Source organism: Protopterus annectens, chromosome 15.part0 (assembly GCF_019279795.1).
Source record: "Protopterus annectens isolate FY-2018-M chromosome 15.part0, PAN1.0, whole genome shotgun sequence".
In the NCBI taxonomy this organism is placed as follows: Eukaryota; Metazoa; Chordata; order Ceratodontiformes; family Protopteridae; genus Protopterus; species Protopterus annectens.
This window is the reverse complement of record NC_056749.1, coordinates 631,306,207-631,321,920: the sequence shown is the minus strand read 5'-3', so window position 1 is coordinate 631,321,920 and position 15,714 is coordinate 631,306,207. Positions and strand designations below refer to the sequence as shown.

Below are 15,714 nucleotides of genomic sequence, written 5' to 3'. Positions count from 1 at the left end.
ATATGCTCTACTACTTATACCTTTTTAACTGCAGCTTCTGATCTTGAGTCAAATACAAACTCCATATAGCTGGTCTTTCACTCAGCACTAACCTATCCCTTTCAATTTGCCAGTCCTCTGTTATCAATGTCTGTAGGCAAGACGTTCTCTAACCTGCAGTCCAAACTTCTGCTTCGCCACATCCCACTCTATTACTTTACTGTCCCTAGTTATCTGCTCCCAGCACCTTGGTTCCTTTGTTAATTTCCTTCAGTAAATTCCAGCCCCCACTTGCGTATTTGCAAAATCTCTTTTTTTTTTTATTCTCATGTTGGCTTATTTCTTAGAGTACCTTCTACTACTTTATTGACTGTAAAACTATGTATGGTTGTTGTTGTTATTCTCCTTAAGGATATACAGCCAAACTCCTACTCCTTCCTTCTAATTTCTCAACCCCCACCCATTTCACCATCATCCCTATACACCTCACTTTGTAACCTTCTGCTTATGAGCATTACCTGCATAGCTCTAAAACATCCTTAATAACCATGTAATCCTAAAACCACCCTGTTCTGTCTCACTTAACTCTTGCCTTTGTTACCTAGCAAATAAACTCCTCCCCCAAAATGTCTCCATTGGTTGATAAAACTATGCCTGACTTGTATATAACACTAAAAGGACTAAAACATTTTCAATCCTTCTATCTTACCATCCATATCCATAAACAAGAGCTTCAAGATTCTCAGTTTTTGCATTATCTCTCATTTAGCCTCTTCCAACACATCCTTAGCTTCTATAAAGGAATCAGTTCTTAATCCATTCACCTAAATACTTCATCATATCATGCCCCTATAAATATGGCTATTGCTGAACCAATTCATTTGAGGGTGCATTGCTTATTGCTACATTCTTTCTTGATTTTATATTCCTAAAAAGATGAAGCGTTCTCAAAATGTTCCACAACACTGAAATTTCCTTTTCGACATTTATAAAGTATAAAATAATAGTGAGAGTAGGGAACAGGTGGAGGAGACCCTGGAGAGATGGAGATATTGCTCTAAAGAGAAGAGGAATGAAGGTCAGCAGGACTAAGACAGAATATATGTGTGTGAATGAGAGGAAGGATAGAGGAATGGTGAAGATGCAAGGAGGAGTAGAGGTGGCAAAGGTGGATGAGTTTAAATACTTGGGGTCAATAGATCAGAGTAACGGTGAGTGTGGAAGGGAGGTGAAGAAGAGAGTACAGGCAGGATGGAGTGGGTGGAGAAGAGTGTCAGGAGTGATTTGTGATAGACGAGTACCTGTAAGAGTGAAAGGGAAGGTCTACAAGAGGGTAGTGAGACCAGCTATGTTATATGGGTTGGAGACAGTGGCATTGACAAAAAGGCAGGAGTTTGAGCTGCATGTGACAGAGTTAAAGATGTTAAGATTTGCACTGGGTGTGACAAGGGTGGACAGGATTAGGAATAAGTATATTAGAGGGTCAGCCCAGGTTGGAAGGTTTGGAGACAAAGCCAGAGAGGCAAGATTATGTTGGTTTGGACATGTGCTGAGAAGAGATGCGGAGTATATTGGGAAAAAGATGCTAAGGATGAAGCTACCAGGTAACAGGAAAAGAGGAAGGCCTAAGATAAGGTTTATGGATGTGGTGAGAGAGGACATGCAGGTGGTTGGTGTGACAGAGCAAGATGCAGAGGACAGGAAGAAATGGAATCAGTTGATCCGCTGTGGTGACCCCCAACGGGAACAGCCGAAAGAAGATGATGATAAAGTACAAAATAATATAATCTGCAAATAAAACTTTTTGTTATTGTTGTTGTTGACAATACAACTTATATCTTTCAGTCTGAAAGTCTGTTATTTTCTTTGCTAATTGCTCTAAATATAAAACAAACAGTAAAGATGAAAGAGGATATTCCTGCCTGGTTCACCTGTTCAAACACAGCTTGTTAGAGAGGAACTCTTCCACCTTACCTAATTCCCTCCAGTACAGATCTTTTTCAGTGTACCTTTAACTCCCAGTGGGTGTGGCTTGAGACTTTAAAAAAATGAAGTTATCACCTTACAGTTCTAACAAATACTCATTGACAGAGGTCAGAAGTCAATACAAGTATGTTTGCTATCATGTACGCTTCAAGATAAAATATTTTGGTACATTGTATGTAGCATGGTTTTGGAATTATTAATGCAAATATGAACAAGTAATATTTGACACCTAGAGGCGCAGTAGGAGTTAACTGCAGAAACACCTGGAGATGCACTCAACTGTAATGAGTTCATTCTTGCGTCTGACTGTTCCTATAACCTCTTTTTTAACCCGCTTATTCTGTGAACTTTGGCTCTAGATGATTGTTACCATTGAAATGGCACCCTGACCCTATGTGAAAAAATGGAAAAAGTGATTATGGATGGATGGATGGATGGATGGATTCTGTCTGAGAAGACAAAAGCTACCATTTCCCTTCTCACAGAATTCCTTCTCTGCATCAAGACCCACCAAAAATAGTAGACTTTTCTTACACTCTGCCTTTTGCTGGATCATCATCATTGTTCTACCAAATATTTAACAATAGCAAACACATACAACTATCCACACTGCCCCAAAACAAAGTTGATCTCCCCAGACTGGAGCAATTGCAAGCATTAACAGTTGCATCCATATGAATCACCGATTCTAGAATTAAGGTTACTCATGCTAATGCAAATGTTAAGAGTCTGTTTTCCCACTTTCACTGATTGCTGTCCCTTTTTATCTCTGTTCACCTCAATGATGTGAAAAACAGCTTATATGCTTTCAACAAACATTAACTTTTAGCTCTAAGGAAAAAAGGTATTGGCTACCTTTACATAAATAATCTAAATTGTACATTGCTATATTAATTGCTACTGAGGAGGCACCTACTTGCATAACTTATTTAACTTACCAAAGTTTCAAAATTCTTTTTTTTTCTGAACTGTTTGCCAATGTACCACTAAATGTTAATTACAATGTGTCTTGAACATTTCACTCAGAAAACACTGCATTTTCCTTTTTTTCAAACACTTTTATTGAATTATCACTTGTGACATAGGCAAATTTACATTCATATAAAAGTAATCAAACTATATTAACATAAACATTATATTTCACATATATTACTATGTATCATATAACCTAAGCAATATTACATCAATTATTCAATTCCTGCCATTTTTAAACAAGAAATATCTTTATTAAACCATCACTTACTACACAGGCAATTATACATTTACATAAATGAAAACAAACTACATCGACACAATCCTAGTCGCAAGCATTTTACATTACAAGCCATACTGACACGCTCCCAGTTGCAAATATTATACTTCACTTATAATCCACCCAATCTTTCTCACTCAAACATTACATAGCCCATTTGTCATGCCATCTTTTAGACCTCATTCCACTCTTGTATGTATTGTTCTCACAATTCTCATTTTCCCTACGTAGTTTGCTCCTACCCTTGAATAAAGATCTCAATTCCAGTTGTTTTATCTCTGTTACTATATTCACTACTTCCAGTATAGCTGGTTTAGATTTTTATTTCCATTTTCTAGTAATTGCTTTTTTGGCAGCCACCACTATTAGACACAGCAAGGCCTTACCATGTCTAGGCAATTCCAATTCTGTATCATAGCTCAGAAAAATCATCTCCTTCATCAGACCAATCTCCCTACCATACATCTCCAACAGTGTATCCCACAGAGACTCCTTAAATTCTGCTAACTCATGGCACTCCCAGAAAATATGTCCCCAATTTCCTCTTTCTTCCCCTTCACACCTTCAATACTTACTATCATCCTGAGGAAAAATTCTCTGGAGTCTATTTAGGATATAAAAATATATATGTGCACATTTTCAGGCAAAATTCTTAATTTTGCTGCATATTTGGGAGACATTCATATATCCTCCTACTGTTTCTTTGTGAATTGCTTATCTATTCTTTCTTCCCAATCCTTTCTAACATCCTCTGATTGATTCTTATAGTTATCATGCAATATTTTATATGGTCTACTAATTATTCCTTTTTTAATGGCAGCTCCTGTTGTAGATTATTTTAAAAACTCTGCCAGTGCTGGTCTTTCATTTAGGACCCCTCTATTTCTTTCTCTTTGCCTATATGCTGATATCGGTCCCTATTTTGAGCAATAGAGAAGATTTCACTGGCAAAATATCTCTAAGGACCTTGTTACTGTCAGAAAATTCAGAAGCAAAGTCCCCTTCGAGTTGCTGGCTCACACTTTGTTGGCTAAACTTTTTTTTATTTCGTTCGTAGCCCATTCTACACCCAAAAATGTCTTTGATCCTCAAGAAAAATATTATGAAGAGAGCTGCATACAGTAACATGAATTGGGTCTACATGAATTCATCAAAGGTTCAGTTAAGCATACCTTTCTTCATTGAACCCTAACCATCAAATGTTCATTTCAGAAAACATTCATATCCATGACAAATTTATGTAAGGAAATGAAGCACTTGGCCAGCAGCACAAATTTGCCATTTTCCCGAATGTAGTGTGATCTTGGATTTGGAATATATATAGTTGGGAGGATGTGGTGAGTGCAGCCCTCCACTTTGGTGGGTTTTACATACTGTGCTGTCTGTTCCAGTGTTGTTTTGGCTAAGTGCACAGTTTCTCTGTTTAATTTTTTTTCAATGAGAACATTCACTGAAATGAATGTTCAATGGTTAGGGTTCGATGAATACAGGTTCGCTGAATTGAACCTTCAATGAATTAATACAGACCCATTTGAATTTCATGCTTGCCTCTTGACATTCATCAATTTCTGGTAAAAATATGCATTTCTACTGACTGCTATTCAGTGATTAATCATTTTGCAGAAACATTCTGTTGTCCCCATTTTTTTAATACTTTTTCCCAGTCACCACATTTTTGTCAGAAATATCTTTGCTACTATAGATCTTAGCTGCTTTCTTATGACCAGATTTGGAGAATATGCATGATATGTCCTCTCAATAAGCAAATCCTGCTGTAGAACACCAGTCCACTTCATTTGTACTTTCATAAAATTAATGTAATTTGTTCCTTCCAATTTATCTGGAAAACCAGAAAATCTCAACTTTTCTCTAGTGCTCTGTATTCAAACTCTACTATATTTCTGAAAAATTCTTCTTGAGAATTCTCATGCAGCCATTTCTCCATTTTAACTGCTGATTTTTGCAGTTTTATCACTATATATGAATAGCTAGTTAAACATACTATTTTTCTACCCCTTTTTTATTTTACTTTATATATGACTTTAGTGTTTCACTTACTGTAAACACCTCTAAGTGCATTTGATTCATCTTTCCTCTAAATTACTGAAAGCCGTTTGCTGTACCAAAGTGAAAACTAGGGCTGTTTATTGATAAAGAGCTACAAAATTCTTCCAAGCCATTGTTTTCCTCTTTTTGGTTGATTTTTGCTTACTTTGTCCAAATGTATTTTTAATGGCATCAGTAAATATAGCTAAACTGTGGAACATTACTCCCTTCATCATCTGACAAATAATTGCCTTGCTTTTAAAAACAACCTCAAACTAACTCTAAATCATACTAGAATATGCAAATGTACTGAACCTCCATGATAAACATACTCACCTACTCAGTACTTCCTGTTCTTATTTACTAATAAATTTCTTTACAACTAAGTTTTTAGGTTTTACTGAAGTAAGTTAATTGGGCATCCACGGTGGTGCAGCAGTTAGCATTGCCACCTCACAGCAGGAGGTTCTCTGGTTCGATCCTCAGCTGAGGTACCTTCTGAGGGTTGGGAGTGTGGCCTAATGGTTAAGGTGTTTGCCTTACAAGCACAAGGTACAGGGTTTGAGTCTCACAAGGGATAATTGGCTAAGCTTAAAATGGCTCGCAAGGGCAGTTAGCTTAGTACTAATCTAGGAACCTGTGCGGAGTCTGCATGTCCTCTCTGTGGTCGCATGGGTTTCCTCCGGGTGCTCCGGATTCCTCCCACATCCCAAAGACATGCTGTAGGTGGATTGGACACTTAAAATTGGCCCTAGGTGCAAGTGTGTGCATGCCTTCTGTGGAAGGTTGGGCGCCAGGCTGGGAACTCGACACCGTAAAACTCCACTGCCAATCATGAGTGGACAGGTGATCCACTGTGGCAATGCCTAACCAGGAAAAGCCAAAAGAAGAAGAAGAAGTGTTTTAATGGCATCCAGGCAGTGTAATTACTAGCAGTAACTGAATTTTATCCAAACTGGCAGCTTTTACTGGCTTTTTTCCTTTAGAATGCGAGAGCTCAGCCATCTTAGAAGTCATAGTATGGTTAAATAATGTGATCTCTAAATGAAAGGTAGTAGCAGAAAAAAAGTCTGGACTGATGAATGGAGCATTTGTACATGTGTTTTTTAATGGAATGTATTAGCCCTGATCTTTGGGCCTATTTCCTCTTAGGACTTGAAAAACAAACCTAAAGAAAATAATATAAGATATGAAGTTAATTCAACAAGATGGAAAATAAAGAGTGTTTAAGGAACACAGACATATTCTTTCCTTTGATCACACAAAACATTTTTTTTTTCATTTCTTATGTCACCCAATCCATGCACAATGATGAAAATAAGCATTTTTATGAAAGCTCTGTCAATTACTATGTAGGCCCTGAGCTCCCTGCCCCCAAATTGATGTACTATAACTTCAAATTCTCACAGTAGTAGATAAAGGAAAAGCTCTCCATTAAAGAGTACAGCTGTCTTGCATGAAAGACAATCCCATCAGGTTTAAAAAACTAGGCTTTGATCTGCAATAAAAGGTGATTTTGACCAGTTATGTTCAGGCAGTTATAACCAGGTCAACTGGTCCTCAATGAAATGGTGAGTAACTCCTCTAAATTGTACATCAATAACCAAATGAGTTAGGTAGAGAAGATGCACATTTAATATTGTCTCAATATGGGAAATCATCTAATGCTGATCCTAGTATGCATTTATTTTTGGTTATTATACTAAATAGTACTATCTTTAAATGTGATATTCATAGAATATTACAGCTGTGTCATACATTATTTCAGATACCCACCCCTCAAGCACATGAAAGTAATAGGAACTGCATTCTTTGTGTGGGAATAATTACAATCTTCTGTATTCCGAAATCAAGCACAAGGTTACTATGGCCCAGTTATGCATTATTAAAGTCAGTAAAAAGGTCCTCTGAATAATTAGTCCAAAAGTTATGCGTCAACTGTAATTTGAATTAAAGCACAGTAAAAAAATATCCTGCTTGACAGATGGAGTAGGGACCCAAAGTATCAACAAAAATTACCATTACCCACACCTCCTGCCCTAAAGTACCTCTAGTGTAGGAATCTAGAGAGTAGTTATTTGACAACAATGTCCAAAGAGGTCATAGCATTTCTACAATACTACCACTAAAAACTTTATTTTAGGAGTTTAACATGTCTGCGTAAATGTAAAGCTTAATATTTGCTTACCTTTCACACATTGATAAGGGCTCCACTCACTCCAAAATCCATCATCTGCGCAAAGAATATTTACTTTGCTCCTTATACGGAAACAGTAACTATGTTTTGGATTCCACTTATGCAAGGTGAATGACATTTCATCTTGTATTAATTTTGTCTAGAAACACAAAGTTTACATGTTTACTCTAACAAAAGTGTTTATTGAAAGCAGACTTTCCTACTTGTACACAGAAAAAAAAATATTCAATTTTAGTTGTAGCTACTGCAACCACCACACCTACACCTGTAGCCTAACCATGCAGAATGACCTTGGTAATTTACTTCAGTTTGCCTCATTTCAAATTCACCTGTAGCATCACAATAGCTTGCTTTAATTTTTGTTGTTGTTATCACACTAATGCAATATTTAAAAAAGCTAGCTTTACATCATAAAAGGCAATACTGGTTTATAGATACTGAAATCAAATCAACATGTAAATGAAATAAATCACAACATTGAAGATCTAACTAAAACCAAATATTTTACAATACAAAGTCCTTAGATACTGTATAATTTTGCTGTTTATACATTTTTTGGCCAACCAATTTAGATGGGTGGGGTTCATCTTTCTCCAAAAGGTCTTCACAAATCACTACATCATTATTATAAAGCTGTAACTAAATGAACTTAAAAAGTACTACACTAAATAACACTTTATTCCAATCATCTTTAATGGCTATAAATGCCATTTTGTAGCTCAAAAAGAAAATTGGCTTCTCACAGTACTGTGAAGTACAGAAGAGTTCTAACATCTTTAAATAAATTATTAGCAACAACTGCAACCAAGAAAACATTTAGAAACTACATTTATGAAACAAAATACAAAATTAAATTATACTAGAAATGTTGGTAACAAAAGCTGTAAAAAAAAAAGGCCATTGATACTGAAACATGGCTTGCATTGTAGAACATAACTCTGTTGAATATGCTCCTTCTTATCCAAAGTGATCAATGCCCTTAACACACAAAACTACAGAGCACAGCATTTAAAATTTAAAGAGGAATAAGGGCCTTCTATCTCAAAACAGTTTTTTCTAGGCTGCTGTTCCAAGCTTATCATCAGGTCTAGACAATTCTTCATGATAGTCAGATGAATGCATGCACAACTTCCAAGGCAGATGTTAAGATACTGAACAAGGGTAACTAAGTGTATACATCATCTAACCCAATCCAGAAGACAGCACACATGGCTAAATTTCCTGACAGCATTTTTTGCTAGTAACAGACAACATCCTTGAAGCCTGTCTTGCCTGCTCTCTCTCTTTATAATTTATATCTTTACTGCTGCTGTTGTTACTAAATCTCTATAATCTTCACATTTATCAACAGAAATCTGCCACATTCTGCCAGCATATCATTTATGACAGAGCCATAACAACAGTGGGGAAAGGGGGTGACTGTCCTGGGAGCAAGCTGTTTGCGAGTGCAATAGCCAGGTACAAATGGTGTGTAATTGCAGAGTCAGCATTCATACTTGCAGTTAGAAGCCCACTGTGCTAGTACATGCTTTCTGAAGTTACAGACATACCTGTTTTTGCCAAGTTTAAGTTGGGGGAAATGCCCAGGGAAGCAGAAGACCTAGGTACAGTTATGATTAATGATTTCTTATACTTGCCACTTGATAATGAAAAAAAAAATTGGCACATGTATTTTCATATTATCCTACCCCCTCTAACTTACCTCTCTTTTTGCCTTCTGGACCTTTTGAATATAACTTTTCACTTCAAGACTTCAAGCCATCATCTACATTCCCCCTCTGTCACTCCATTAATATAACTCAATCCTGACCAAATACATTCAGCTCAACTCCCCTCTTCTCTACCCTGCATCTCTGCACCATATTTTTAAGTTACCCACATTTCCTGAACTTAACCATACTTATTACCCAATATGAATTTATTTTGTCTTTAGAGATGAATCCCCTCCTTCCAACTCTGTAGTTTTTTTCTTTATACCTGCTCCTACCATTAATATTTCTTCACTCTCCTCTCTAACCCACTGTCTCTATCACATAAACAAGACTATGTTTTTTATTCATCCTTTCCATGCACTTTCCACCATATATCCTGAACACTCACCCACACTATTTGACTCACTTTACTCTTCTACAGCATATGCAATTGATCAGGTCCCCTATACACATATACAACAATTGTCATCTACCATCCTTCATTCCACCATTTCATTGGCCTTCTATACCATCTACGCAAAAATCTCCAATGAACAGCCACAGTGGGCTGCATAGACAATCTCAAAAGCACAACACAGCAATGTGCTGAGCTGGTTCTGAACGAAGTTACCTACACTGAGGCTGAAGATGTAGTGAACCTACTGGTGGATACATTTAGCTCTAACTTTACCCCTTTCCCCTCTCTCCATCTGTCCCTCAAGATATACCTGAAACTGGCTCATCTCTAGCTATCACACAAGACCAAGTCCTAAAAGTGCTATTCAAAAGCTAAAAATACTGCATTGATGGGTCCGGACAATATCCCCGGATGCATTTTGTATAGCATGAAGCACAATTTAGCCACACCCCCAAACAACACTGTTCAATCTCAATCTACATACAGGTTTTGTACCAAGCAAATGGAGAACAGCAACAGTCATTCTCCTGCCTAAGGGAGGATGTTCTACAGACCCAGGCAATTACAGACCTTTAAGTCAGCCTCATATGCAAAATCATGGAAAGACGTGCCATAGAATTAATCAATCAGGACATATGGAACCTCCAAACACTGGAGCCCAGCTCAGTTTGGATTTTTCAAGAGCAGGTCATACTTACTTAACTTGGTGGATTTTTTTTTTTTTTAAAGTCACCAAAGCAATGGGTGAAGGCAAAATGGTACACACTGCATACATCAAGCTGGCCAAAGCTTTTGACACATAGTAGAAAGGCTAAGTAAACTGTGAATAAACCTCTACATCCCCTACTGGATTGTCAACTGGCCCACAGATAGGACACAATCAAGTTACCTCGACAAAGAGAACAGTAACCAGTGGAGTCTCCCAGGGTTCTGTGCTGGGACCTCTCCTATTTGGTATCTACTTTCCTGAAATAAAAGTCAATGCCAAAGGGCTCTGGCTGACTAAGTTGACAGTTGTTTGTAAGCTGGGAACATTCACTGAATCCCCAAATGACTTAGGCATCCTGCAGGAAGGTTTATCTCAAATAAATAACTGGTGTCACAATCATGGTCTGAAACTAAATTCCTTTGGGAAGTCATCAATCTACCCCAGGGAACTACCATATTGACAATATTCCCCTAAGAGTTTACCCAGTTGTTCAGGATTTGGGAACTTATGTGGATAATGACATAACTTTTGACTAAAATGTGTCTACTGTTGTAATAAAGTCCCTCTATATTGCACAGCTTATAAACAAAGGAATTTTGTCTACATCTAGGGGATGGCATTGCCCCCCCCTCTACTGAACCCTCATTAGGCCAGCCATTGCTTACAATTCCCCCCTTTGGCATTTATCTGTCCAGACACATGCAACAACTGAAACACCCACAAAGATACCTTACTAAAAGGATACAAGGCTTAAACAACATGTCCTAAATGGACCAACTCAAAGCCCTGTTACTATACATGGTATCCTACAGACTGCTAAGAGGTGACCTGTTTCTGGCACACAAGCCATCATCTTACCCATTACTGATGGATTTAGTGCACATCAGCAAGTCAAATGGCATCAGACATGCATGGTCTAGGATCCAAACCTGTTCTGCAACATCAACAAAATGGTTTGGAGGGACAGGTATATTTCACCGAGGATAACACTGCCGTGGAACAGACTCCCTACCCACATTAAACAAAGTTCATCCCTGTCCATTTTCAAGTGCATCTTAGATCTATGGATAAGAAATAGAAAACTTACCCCAGGACTACCCCCTGTACTACTAATGGATGGAGGCAGCTCCTAAATGATTTATCCCATGCATAGGTCCCATCAGATTATCTATGGTATGATCCCAGTTATTCTTACTAGGGGTAATATATAACTAACAACAACTTGATGGGTAAGGCCAAATCTGATAGGTTATTTTGAGCACAAAATGGGAAATTGGCTAGGGTTAAAATGGCCCTCAAGGGCAATTAGCCTAGTACTTACCTGTGAACTTGCAGAGCTACCCTCATTGCCAACCACCAGGTTTCCTAAAAAATCCCCCATTTTAGATTCTCATTCACCCAACACTCTTTCAACTTCTCCCATTACATCCTCCTCCACATTCTCTCCCAAAGACCTATAAACCACCCCATTATTCCTCTTTGAGTATCCCCTAAGCTTTACAATGATCCACCTCCTCTCTCCTACTTGTCCATATCCTTATCCTTACCATTGATCTTCCACTTCATTTCTACCTCTCCATTCTTTTCCGACCCCTCTACCTCTTATTTTATCCATTATCTTCAGAAAATCCCCATAAAATAGCAAATCTTGTCTGTCTACCTATCCCAAAGTCACCCTCAGCTTCTCAAACTCTTTAAAATCTTATAGGTTCACAGGTAGGTACTAGGCCATTTACCCTGGGGCCTATATAAGCCTAGCCAAAAAGGTTCCCTGGCTTTCACCACCGAAGAAAAATATTTTCCTGTCCCCCTGTTGAGCAGAGCCACAGAGATGATCCCCCAGGGTGAATTTTCTATTTCTCATCCAGTCGTCAAGATTTTTCTTAAAGAGGGCCAATGAGGAGCACTGCTGGACATGAATGGGTAGTTTGTTCCAGAGTATGGGAAGTCTCTGGGACAGGAATCTATCCCTCCAGCATGTTCTGTTTATTGTGGTGACAAGGTTTAGGTCCCTGGAGTGTGTGGTTTGGAGAGATTAGATTTATTTAAGTGTAGCATGTCTAACAGCTCTGGGTTTGAAATAGCATTGTATGTTAGGCAGAGATCACCTCTGAATAGGCGATATACGATGGAATAGAGCTGGAGTTTTTGAGATGGTCTGCATATGGCATCTGTTTCAGGCTGGTAATCCTCTTAGTGAGGTATTTCTGTCACCTTTACAATTGTTGTAGGTGTCTTGTGAGATACATGCCAAAACAGGGCATTGTACTCTATAATGGGTCTGATGAGGGATGAGTAGAGAGGATCAATGACCTCCTTTTCTCTATAGGAAAACCCTTTTGTGATGAGGTGTGCCACATAGAAGGATTTCCTGACTACTGTGGCGATGTGGTTATCAAAGGAGAGACTACTGTCCACCTGTGTCTCGAGGTCTCTTATTACACTTTGTGTTTTGTGAGCTACCACCTAAGTGGTAGTTCATGGGTACCGAGTTTTTCCCAAAGGGGATGACAATGCACTTCTTGGCATTGAGCTTGAGGCCATGACTTTGACACCAAGCATCTGTCTCTGTGAGGCCCTTTTGTAGAATTTCTACATCATTAGGTGATTCTATTATGGCTCTCACTTTTCAGTCATCTGTGAACCTTGTTAGTCAAAGACCTTCTGTGTTGGCCTGCACTTCAGAGAAGCAGATACCAAACAGGAGAGGACACAGGACTGAACCCTGTGGTACTCCACGTGTTACTGGTCTGAAGTCGGACTTGGAGTCGACTACTTTTACTGTGTGGGTTCTTTCAGTGAGTCAGTTGGCCACCCATCTTGTGACATGAGGATTTATGCCCAGTTCAGTGAATTTATCTATAATTCCAGAGTGGGGGATGGTATCGAAAGCCTTGGCGAGGTCAAGATAGGCTGTGTGCACTACCTTGCCCTCATCTACAGCTCTAGTGACTGCTTCAAAGAAGCCAGTCAGGTTTAGTAGACATGATCTACCTTTTACAAACCCAAACTTTGTTTATAAGCTCCAAGATGATAAGTTCCATGGCCTTGCAGACCAGGTTCGTCAGGCTAATGGGGCGGTAGTTTCCGAGGTCCATGGTGGCACCCCCTTTGTGGAGTGGGATAACCATTGCTGTGTGCCATTCAGTAGGCCCATAGCCTGAGGTGAGGCTATGATTGAACATGGTACTTAGGTGGGGTGCCAGTGTGCGGACTTTACTTGTTCATCCATGATTACAGGGGCTTTGCATTCTTCTGGTATTAAGATGGGGGTAAAGTTAGCACTGAACCTATCTGCCAGTATGTTGGCAATATCGGTTGGTTCTGTATATTTAGTGCCATTGTGCTGTAGCTCAGATCAGATTTGAGTATTGCCATTGAGATTCTTGACATAGCTGTAGAATGCTTTGTGGTTGTCTTTGGAATCAGTGGTGATTTTATTTTCATAACTGGCTTTGGAAGATTTTATGTGGGATCTCAGCTTCTTGCTGAGGCTGACCAGGGAGTTCCTCTAATCTTGGGATTTTACTCTTTTTTGCAACAGCTTCTTCCTTCAGTTTTAGAGTTTGTTTGTGGCAGGGGACCACCAGATTGGCTTCCTTTTTTGGGAGGATAGCATCTTGGTTCTGTTGGGGATGGCACGATCCATGCACTAGATTATGTGCTTATACAGTGCATTTGTGTGAGATTCCGCAGTCATACCTCTTTTTTCCATTTACATGGGTGTTGTGAAGTTTGCCATTTCTGTCTTAAGAAGCATGAAGTTGGCTTTGGAGTAGTTTTTGACACTGGTTTCCTTAATGGGGGGTGGGATATGGATGTCTAGGGTGATTAGCTTGTGGTCAGATCTGACCAGCGAGGAGTTGACCTCTGGCATGGAACACCAGTTACCCATATTGGTAATGACCAGGTCCAGGCTATTGCTGCCCCTAGTGGAGGTGTGGACAAGCTGATCCAAGGCATTAGAATTTAAGAATTCCAGAAAACGTTGAGTGAATGAGTTGGTACATGAGTAGTTTTCCCAGTTGATGGTGGGGTAGTTGACATCACCCATAATTAAGGTATTGGGTTGTCCCTTAATATTTTCCAGTATCTTAAGAAATGAAGAGTGGGAATCCAGGGGCAAGGTGGAAGATCTGTAACAAGCTACAACCTGGATTGTAGTCTTGCCCAGTGTTGCACTTGGATAATTTCAGATGCATTATGTTGAGCAACTAGCCTGGAGGTGTGGATATCCTTAATGAATATGGACACGCCTCCACCTTGTGTTTCGGTCCAGGTTAGGTGGCCTAAAGGTGTGGTATGAATTATAGCCTGGTAATGCAGGGATGCTCTCTGCAGCCTTGAACCAGGTCTCTGTCACTGCACAGATGCTGATGTTCTCCATTTTAAGGAGTGCCTCGACTGAGTGCATTATTACAACATTTCTACTCTCTTAACATATCTTTTACTCTTTCTGTCCCCATCTGATGCCACAACCAAAACTTATTTCTCCATACAATATTCTAAAGTACTTCATAGTAAGATGCCATATCCCTACCACATTTATTATTCTCTCCATATACATTATCATATCACTTGTACTTTTTCCACTGTCCTAAACATTCCTCCCTTCTCTTTTTATCTCCCCAACTAACTGCCTATGCATTTTAAATTGCCACTGTGCCATTTGCCTACTCTTTGTGAAATATTAATGGTAGTGACATGTCTAAGAAAATCTGATAATGCCCACAATCCATCCTTTTTTTCCTACGTGAATCTTTGTGTTGGGCATCCTTCCTCTTCTTCCCTTCCAAATAAATCTGTTACTGAACTTTCTGTAGCTCCACTGACACCTTCTCCTATGCCTACCTATATGCATCATATGTGGGAAAATCAAACTTCTAACCATTTCAGCCTTTCCTTTGAATGTGAACTTTCAATTTGATGAACAATGTATCAGTACAGCAACTCTTTCCTTAAACTTTCATTAATTCTTCTGACATATATCTCCACAGTTCAATATACCATAATACCCAAATATTTATGCCCCACTGATCAAGATGGACCAAACTCTTCCCTCAATCACTATCCCAACATAATAGGTACTAACTTGTTGGGTTGATATTTCAAACCCAATTCTTTCCAAATCTCCTAAAATTCTACAAAACAACTAATTACCTATTCATACCTTCTAATATGGTCACCATGCTTTTCCCTGTAAATTCACCCCACCTCTCATCTTCTCATTAACCTCTTATATTAGATTCTCAATAGCATTCCAGAACAGACTTTTGGATAGTGGCCATGGCTGCCTGATCTCCCTCTTCAAAATTACATTTTCTGATCTTCTCTCAGTGACTAAGATCCTGTCACATAGTGCATTGTATGGGTCTATATTAGATGAGTGACTGTTCCGATGTTCGAATCATAGATGGTCGACATCATATGATCAAA

The 15,714-nt window shown here is 38.8% G+C and overlaps 1 protein-coding gene across 3 annotated transcripts in view; it reads right to left on the bottom strand.

The window, feature by feature from the left end:
• IL13RA2 (interleukin 13 receptor subunit alpha 2) overlaps positions 1-15,714 on the bottom strand; it is an 899,966-nt gene that overhangs the window by 82,268 nt on the left and 801,984 nt on the right. For all 3 annotated transcript variants that reach the window (XM_044057461.1, XM_044057462.1, XM_044057464.1), the window contains one exon: positions 7,452-7,599. In XM_044057461.1, coding sequence (XP_043913396.1) covers positions 7,452-7,599 — 148 coding nt within the window. The remainder of the gene's footprint in view (positions 1-7,451; positions 7,600-15,714) is intronic.